The sequence below is a fragment of the Camelina sativa genome, chromosome 16 (genome assembly GCF_030686135.1).
Source record: "Camelina sativa cultivar CO46 ecotype springtype chromosome 16, ASM3068613v1".
Lineage (NCBI taxonomy): Eukaryota > Viridiplantae > Streptophyta > Magnoliopsida > Brassicales > Brassicaceae > Camelina > Camelina sativa.
Window position 1 is genome coordinate 18141650 of NC_141895.1, and position 9573 is coordinate 18151222.

Below are 9573 nucleotides of genomic sequence, written 5' to 3' on the forward strand. Positions count from 1 at the left end.
GAGTCACACGTGTCGGTTTCCTGACGCACAGGAACTTGAGAAGCTTTCCACAAAGCATTTCCTTAGAACCACGTGTCAGAGACTTTTGTGATACAGTCACAATCATGTGTTTGTCTCGTACCTCACGCGTCATGCCACACGTTTAGACCGATAAATTAAAAGCCAGAGGATTATTAGACAGTAGTGGCTGGATTAAAGAAACTTCCTCATTTGCTCTCTTTATTAGTTTATTTTAAAGCTCCTGAAAGATCTCAAATTCATCTCCTGAAGATTCAAGAAACTGAAAGAAAGTATCTTTAGGAAGAAGAATGGGTCTTTCTCATTACCCGACGGCGTCTGATGGATTAGTGCCAATGCTAGTGATGAACACAGTTGTTTCGGTGTCTATCTTGAAGAACATGGTAAGGTCTGTTCTTCAAGTGGTGAGCTCTGATACCAATGAGGCAAGGAACATAGAGGATGGCGTAGATCATGAGGATTCAGAAAGAAATAGAATCTCAATCACACACTTTGATACTCTTTGTGTGAAAGGAAGCATGAAGGAGAGAGAAGATTTGGAGTGTTGTGTGTGTCTATGTGGGTTTAAAGAGAAGGAGGAAGTGACTGAGTTAGTGTCTTGCAAGCATTACTTTCACACGGCTTGTCTTGATAAATGGTTTGGTAATAACCACACCACATGTCCTCTATGTAGATCCATCCTTTAGCTATGGATCTTACTCTACTTTCCTTTTATGGCTTTTCACCATTTTTTTAATGTTTTTTTCTAGTTTCTATTTTGGGAAACTCAGATTCTGTTGTGTTCCACTTCGTGGATTTTGGAAGAGTTGTTTATTTTACTTAAATAAAAGTACTTTGATAGCTGTGTCTTGATCTTATGTAATTCATACTCACAACTGCTATCATACATCAGTTTTGTTATACAAAACAAAAGTGGATGTCACAATTATTACACAAATAACATATATTAAGCGAATAATTACTAAGCTTCACGAAAGAAACAAGATTATATACAGTTGCTGAATTTCTTGTGCTTTAGATTGATGAAATTCTCTGCTTCTTTGTCAACATCCTCATCTCTTGCTATCCTCTCACTCTTCACCTTCCTCATATGATGTGAATCATGTGATGACGCCTTCATAACGTCACGGTTCAAGTCTTCATACTCCATAACTTGATGATACGGTTTCTCAACCATCGAGTTCCTATGATGGTGACGATGGTAATGATGATGATGAGCTTTATGCTGAAGGAAGCTCTCGAGTACCATTGTTGCTAGTGGAATTACGATTTTTTGGTCTCTTCTTGTTGCTCCGTATACATTTGAAATCATCTGAGGGACTATATATGCGCATATGTTGTATTAGAGTCTTTAAAGATTAGGCTGAATCCGATACCTTTTCTTCCTTTAGATTATTCCAGGTTTGGCCAATGTTCCTTGGAGGCTTGGGCCACTAAATATATATAGATAGACGCAGACGCACATGTCTATTGTTGTATAACTTTATATGGTTTAGTAATATTCAACAAGAAGGGGAAAAAACAACTTAACATGGAAAAATTTTAAGAGTTGGGCCAGTGGTTTTAGAGGATAGTTGCCAAAGGTATATATGCCCATGAACAAACTGAAAACGGTAAACGAGAGTTTTTTTTTTTGGTTAAGATATTATATCAACAGAACGATTACAAAATCATTTTACCAACTACGTACCACAGGAATAACGACAGACATGAAATTATAAAGGATACAAAATACAACTAAAGTAAACTCCAAGGAGAGAGAAGTAGATCACATATATGTTGGTTATTATTCCTGTCGGTAAACGAGAGTTTTGGTTTTCGACCGAACTAGATGCTTTAAATTAATAATGGATCACATTGCGTGTTTTGACCGTACCTTTAGCAAATATGGGGATAAGTTCAATTTAAAGGTCTATCTTTGTTGTGGAATGGTCTTTTTTTTTTTCCAATCGTTATGATAGAAATCGCATCTAATGCTTGCAAAGTTTGAAGAGTCTCTCTTAAACAAGTGATACTAGATTTGTGATTTCACTTTATTGACGATTCTTCCTCTTGATCAAGGCCAGAAAAAGAATCTCATTAAGCTTGAAATTAGTCTTATGCTTCTTTTTTTTGGTCACTTCGATTTAGTCTTATGCTGCAATGAAATCATACATGTTTGGATGAATCATGCATCTCTGTATACAAATCAGCTGATAATAAACATCACTTTTATTAAACATAAGCAGCAAATACAACACTCCATGGTATTCATAGGGTCATCAAACAAAAGAACACTTTTTTTTGTTAAAAGGTCCCTTATTTGGTTTTTGTACGATACTGAAACATGTCAATCACACACATACATCTTGCACGTTTATTATTCAGGATACATATATAATCATTAACATTTTATATATGAGCCGGCAGAGTATATGGGTGCAGTCTAGAGTCCCTTAATCCCTGTCTTTGTATTTAGTGGTAGTGGCCGTCTTGAATGGGGTTCATGTACACTTGGCGTGTTGGAACCTGAGGAGCCATAAGCCTGTTCTGCTGCTTCATCCCGCCGTACCCGTCGTTGTATGCATCTTCATGCTGCCCCTGCCATCCATTACCCATTTTTCCCTACACAGTGATCATTAAGCTAGCGACATTAAAATAAAATAAAATAAAGTAATACTGGTTAATTAATAGGATGACAATTCTTGAAGGCTCTACGTAAGATTACTTTTTTTTTGTTAGTATACAAAAAAAACACTTATCTTTTTTTTTCCCAAACGTCAAAACCATTGTTTCCTTTGCCTATGGTTCTAAAACGGTCTTTTTATTCTTTTTAAGTGTATATAAAAAATCAAGAATCAATAGTTTTATTTAACAAAAATTTTAGCATAAAGTTTCAGGAATTTTAAATAGTTATAGACAGCTTGGAAAAAATATATAACAAAACGTCATAGCATGAATATTAGTAAGATATGACACCATAGAGATTGTCGCTTACGTTGTGGTGGTAATTGTTGCTTTGGTACGGCAACGCAGTGGTGTGGTGGCTCTGTCTGCTTTCATAGAACTCCTCCACGTTAGAGTTTGGGAGCATGTGGTGAGCTGGAAGCCTCTTGTGGTGATTGTAGCGGGCATGACGATCAGAGTAGCCTCCATCGGTCTGCACACGAGACACAACCTCCCTGTGCTCCTCGAAGCCATAGCCGTAGCGGCCTCTCCGTTTATCCTTTTCGTAGTATCCGTCCCTCACCCCTCCGACTAACCCTCCAATCCCTCCGGTAATTCCTCCGGTAATCCCTCCGATAACCTTGTCAAGCATTTCGCTCTTTTATGTAAATATATACTTTTGTTAATTTTTCTTTGATATGGATAAGTGATTAAACTCTTTCAGGTGTTTATATATACACAAGTCTTGTATAAGTCAAGTGTTCGTTTTATTAGTCTTTGATATGATTCCTTCTTGGTAATTATTCGTAATATATCATGGTATATATGATATGAATCTTATTCTCATTTATTAATTTATCTTCCACCACCATACCATATTTTGGGTAGGCATGTTTGTTCTTATTCCATTCTTCTTTTTAATGCATGATCAGTCCAATTCCATTGAGAAATTCTAATTATTTTTTCTTCTTTCTTTGGCATTTTTTTTCTTTTGGATGTTACTCCAAATTTACTGAATTGATTGAAGTGTAATACGAAACTGGATATTAAACCTAGTCTCATTCTATGTACTACGGGGGTTTTTTTTTTGATATGGTCATCGAACCAGCAATCAGGACCAGAGAGAAGCTAAGGTGTACCAAGTCCAACCTTTTCAGGAACACACTAAGCCTTATTCCAACAATATGTTCACTCGAGACAGTTTTTACCAAGAAGACATATAAACTTATCAAGCATGTTTCTTCATATATATCACTTGTGTTATTTCTCTTTGATATTAATAGTAGGTGATTAAAATATTTCAGGTGTTTCAATAATTGTAGTTATAGTAGGCTAGTTTTCATCTTAATTAGTGTTCGATATGATTCCATTTGGAGATTAATTATTAATATCATGGTATGATCAGAATCTTATCCTCTTTTCTATCACCACCGTCCTGAAAGTTGAATAGACATTTTGCTCTAATTCCTTTCTTCTTTTTCATTAAAGATTGATCCCTTTCACATGGGAAATTCCAATTCCAAAAGTGGCAAGTTAACCTAGGCTAGTTGTATTTATTACGGGTTTTAGTTTGTTTTTTTTTAAAAAAATTGTTTTGAGTTTAAGATTGACATTCATATTTGGATTAAAAGTGTTTAGACTTTTAGATCATAATCATATGGATAAAGTCATTTTCTACTTGTGTACTTCCAAAACGCTTGCTTGTAACGTGGGTCACATGAGTATTGAGTAATATTAATATGGTCACGTTATGCCGTATGGAGAATATGTACACACTTCCTTATCAGCTTATGAATGGTGAGATGGACTAATTAAAGAAATCAAAGCTCACTTACACTAACAGTTGTCTAATCTTTCATTACGAGTAACCAACATTACGCGATATGGAGAACATTTGTGCGCTTATGAAGGTCAGGAGGACTAAAGATGTCAAATTGTCAATGCTCACTTTAGACAGAACCACAAGGATCTTCTTCCCAAAATTTGACAGTAGCATAATGTACGGCGTATCTTCTGAAATCTAAATTTTCTTTGTTTATAACGGGTTTATTTTAATTTTGTTTGTGTTAAAAAAATTTCATTCATATTTTGGATATATTTGGACGTACAAAGCATTATGTAAATCTTTTTCTTTTGTTCTTTGGACCCGACTAAAAGTGTTTAGGTCAAATATTGTGGACCAAGTTTACTTTGTAGTACTCCCCAAATGCTAAGAGCCCAAGCACATGCTGATGAAGCATGTGCTTGCGACCCGGATATTATATACAATATTTTGGCCCTCAGATTTCAATAAAATGCCATTAGTGTAGTGGTAAAAGGGTACAAAGTTGTGTTTGTGGTCTTTCTTTGGTCTATAACACCACCAGTTTTTACAATTTTTTTTTCTTTCTTTGGTCTACTAAAAAGCCAGCCTTAACATAGTTTTGAGCTTGTGGCCCAATATCTTGTGCGATGGCTCTGTAACGTTGTCAACTTATGAGATATGGAGACTCTTGCTTATGAATGGTAAGATGGTCTTAAAGTTGTCAAAGCTCATCTTACACTAACTATTGTCTAATCTTTTATCATGAACTATTGTCTAATCTTTTATCATGTGTCAGGACATGTAACTCACGAATCACGATTATCATTACAATTCAGGGGTATCTCTAAGGAAACAAGGCACTCACGATTTATATTTATTCATATTGAAAATCAGTATGTTAATCTTATCTGCGCAGATATCATAAAACCCATCCAGCTAGTTCATTAATAATTCTAGCAAATCTTAATAAATATAAAGTGAGCAAATATAGGTTTTGCAAATAACCGTTTTAATTCTCGTTTACTTGGTACCTAGTAGAAGACGAGAACGAAAATAGGTTTAAACACTCAAGTGGTCCTGACCCGTCTGACCTGACTCTTCAAAATATATATACTAGCTAGCTAGTGTGCATGCCTAATGTTCTTGATAAAATTCGACCTTCTTCTCAGTTGGAGATGATCCAGTTTCTTAGATCTTTCTCTCTTGATTGGATATATCATCTTTTCCTCTCTTTCACTAGAAAGAGCTTATCTATAGCTGAAACCTATAACCGTTGCTAGGTACCAAAAAAAAGAATAGGTCGCATGTCTCTCTTCTAAACGCCCATTGACATTATTTATAATTTGAGCATCTTAATTGTGTGCCCTTACACAGTATAACTGACTCCACCTCAACTCAATATACCTTCACCTAAGAGAAGCCAAAATGTGCAGGAGTTTTGGATCAATCCAGTTTTGTGATGGGTCAATAACCTACCATACAACAAGAATACAACATCTGATCGTTCTTCCATCTACATATGCTGCTGTCAATGGGTTTAGAGGATATATTCTAAGATATATATGCTCAAGAAAAAGAGACAAGGAGAGTTATTGTTGATTATTCGATCGCATGGCGTGTCTTGACCGCAACTTTAGTAACGATTAAAGAAACATATGGGAAAAGGCATGTAGATAAGTTCAACAAAAGTCCCATTTCTGTTCTAAAATGGTCTCTTCAATTGTGATGATGGGAATTGCATCTAATTGCATAATCAGAGGGACTATATATAAGATATGTTTAAGGATCTAAGACCGACGATTAGGCTGAATCCGATACCTTTTCTTCCTTTAGATCATTTCAGGTTTGGCCAATGTTCCTTCCTTATACCATTAAATATATAGACACACATGTCTTTTGATGTATAATTTTATACAAGTAAGAAGAAAAACAACTTAACGTGGAAATTTTGAAGATGTAGTAGGCCAATGGGTTTTGAGGATAGTTATTAAGTATATATGCCCATGAAAAAACGAAAAGTGGTTAGTGTCGGTTTATTATACGATTGAACTAGATGCTTTTAATAATGGATACGTTTAATCTAAGTCCCATCTCTCGTGGAATGGTCTTTTTAATCGTAATGATGGAAATTGAATCTAATGCTTGCAAAGTTTGAAGAGTTATCTAAACGCGGACTACTGAGAATTTTTCGGATGGCCTTAGGCTTCGATCCTTTTACTTTATGAAGACTTTACATTACACATAAAGGTATTTTGCTGAAAAAAAAAAAAACATTACACATAAAGGTTTCAATATTTTCCTATTAGTTTGAGACATTGTTAAAAAAAAAAAAATTAGGCAATATAAACATGGCAGCTTCTATATATATATATATATATATATATATATATATACAAAGTTAACTTTTTTCTTTTTTTCTTTCTCCACACCATCATTCACTTAAGCAATATTCTATCTATTTTTTATAGAAAATATACTAATTTAAATATTCATTCATTGCATATTTATTATTTATAACTAGGTTTTGAATCCACGCTACGCGTGAGTGTATTTGATATATTTTGATGAAAACTATATATGATTGATGACGGTCATAAAATATTATCTTATAAAAAATTTAAATTAGTATTAAGAAAAAAAAAAAAAATTTCAGATACACAATTTTTTAAACTATAAAAATCAGTTGTGTTATAAAATCAAATCTGATAATAAAAATCATGAATTTAACTCGACGTCCAAGCGAGGCAAATCAAACTGATGACCTCACATATCCTAAACCATTTCTTTGACCACCAGAAAAATAAAACAATTTTATCATCATGAATTTAACTCGTTTTCATATTTAACTGATCACTACCACCTATATTTTCGTGTTTTTTTATTCAATGTTTTCTTATTTTTCATATTCTTTCTTCTCATTTTCATTTTCAAATTTTGTGGTAATTGTCATCATTACTTTTACCGTCTGGTTCTTTGTTATACTCTTTTTCTTCTTCTTCCTCGTCAACTTCTTCACATTCTTCCACTGAAAAACATTTTTTTTAGACTACCACACAATTTGTTAACCCATCAAACTCCAAGAACAAAATCATTTCTTTTCTCATAAAAATAAAAAACAAGATAAAAAATAAAAAAATTAATGAAAGAATATCAACTCATCTATATAATCATACACAAAAATATGTTTTACAGCTCATAAGAAATAAAAAGCACAACCGTAGATAAATAAGATAATTTATGTTTTACATCAATATTTATAATATTTTAAACTTTTAAAAGGTTTCAAAATATAAAATTTGAACATTTTAAAAAGTTTCAAAATTTATAATATTTTAAACTTTTAAAATTTAAAAATTATAATATTTAAAAACTTTTAAAAAGCTAAGAACTTTTAAAATTTTTCATATTTATAATATTTAAACTTTTAAAATTTAAATATTATAATATATTTTTTTGAAATTTATTAAAGTTTTAATTTGATCAAATAAAAAACCGGATCAAACCAAATTAAAGTTTTAAACTTGGACGCCTGATAAATCAAGCTTTCCTGCTCATTCATTGTTGGAAACATATTAATCTTATTTATACTGGTTCTGAACCATTGTCTAAAAATTCTGGAAATTTTAAAAAATGTTAATGAATGACATGTCAAATCATGATTGGTTGTTTAAAATAATTCTTAATATAGAAAATTCTGGAAATGTTAAAACATTTTTTTAGACTACTACACAACTTGTTAACCCATCAAACTCCAAAAACAAAATCATTTCTTTCTCATAAAAATAAAAAATAAGATAAAAATTAAAAGATTAATGAAAGAATATCAACTCATCTATATAATCATACATAAAAATAAGTTTTACAGCTCATAAGAAATAAATAGCACAAACGTAGATAAATAAGATAATTTATGTTTTACATCAATATTTATAATATTTTAAAATTTTAAAAGGTTTCGAAATATAAAATTTGAACCTTTTAAAAAGTTTCAAAATTTATAATATTTTAAACTTTTAAAATTTAAAAATTATAATATTTAAAAACTTTTAAAAAGCTAAGAACTTTCAAAAGTTTTCATATTTATAATATTTAAACTTTTAAAATTTAAATATTATAATATATATTTTTCGAAACTTATTAAAGTTTTAATTTGATCAAATAAAAAACTGGATCAAACCAAATTAAACTTTTAAACTTGGACGCCTGATAAATCAAGCTTTCCTGCTCATTCATTGTTGGAAGCATATTAATCTTATTTATACTGGTTCTGAACCATTGTCTAAAAATTCTGGAAATTTTAAAAAATGTTAATGAATGACATGTCAAATCCTGATTGGTTGTTTAAAATAATTCTTAATATATAAAATTCTGGAAATTTTAAAAAAGTTAATTAATGAAGTGTCTAATCCCTATTGGTGGTTAAAAATCCTAGGTGGACAGCTTAAGAAGCTTATAACTCCTACTTTTATTTAGTATAGACTAGGTTTTAAACCCACGCTATGCGTGGGTTAATTTGATAAATTTTGTATTGCTGAAAATTATGATATATTATCTTGTAGAAAACTTTAAATTACTATTAAGTAAAAAAAAATTATTTTAGATACCCAATTTTTAAAAAAATCTTAAAATCACTTGTGTTAAAAAAAATTCTGATCAAAAGAATTAGATTTAACTGGACGTTGAGGCGAGGCGGACTGAACATTCGAACTGGTGATGTTGCATATAATTGTTTATAATATGTTTGAACATTTTAAAATTTTATAATTGTAATATTTAAAACTATAATATTTTTGAACCTTTTAAAAGTTTGTAATTGTAATATTTAAAACTTTTTAAAATTTTAAATCTTGAAATTTGGACGTATGTTAAATCAAGCTTCATGTTCATTCATAGTTGGAAGCAAATTAATCTTATTTATAATTGTTCTCAGCTATTGTCTAAAATTTTCTAGTCGATGTGGGACATTGTACATACACATATTTATAAGTATTTCAATATAGAAATTTTACATAATATCAAAAATATTAAATATTGAGATCTCTAATTTTGATTGGTCGTTTAAAAAATCTGAATATACAAAATTCTGGAATTTTTTTTAAAAGTTA

General features: G+C 31.3%; 2 protein-coding genes across 2 annotated transcripts; one reads left to right on the top strand and one right to left on the bottom strand.

The window, feature by feature from the left end:
* Window positions 1–176: 176 nt before the first annotated feature.
* On the top strand, window positions 177–858 carry LOC104750596 (putative E3 ubiquitin-protein ligase XERICO). The gene has a single exon (XM_087491099.1). The coding sequence runs from the start codon at window positions 309–311 to the stop codon at window positions 702–704; it is 396 nt and encodes a 131-aa protein (XP_087347225.1). The 5' UTR covers window positions 177–308; the 3' UTR covers window positions 705–858.
* A 1353-nt stretch (window positions 859–2211) lies between these two features.
* Window positions 2212–3462, bottom strand: LOC104750597 (uncharacterized). The gene is made up of 2 exons (XM_010472417.3): window positions 2996–3462; window positions 2212–2622 (listed from the first exon to the last, which is right to left on the bottom strand). Exons 1-2 carry the CDS (start codon window positions 3314–3316, stop codon window positions 2473–2475), a joined length of 471 nt encoding a protein of 156 aa, XP_010470719.1. The 5' UTR covers window positions 3317–3462; the 3' UTR covers window positions 2212–2472.
* Between the last annotated feature and the right edge of the window lie 6111 nt (window positions 3463–9573).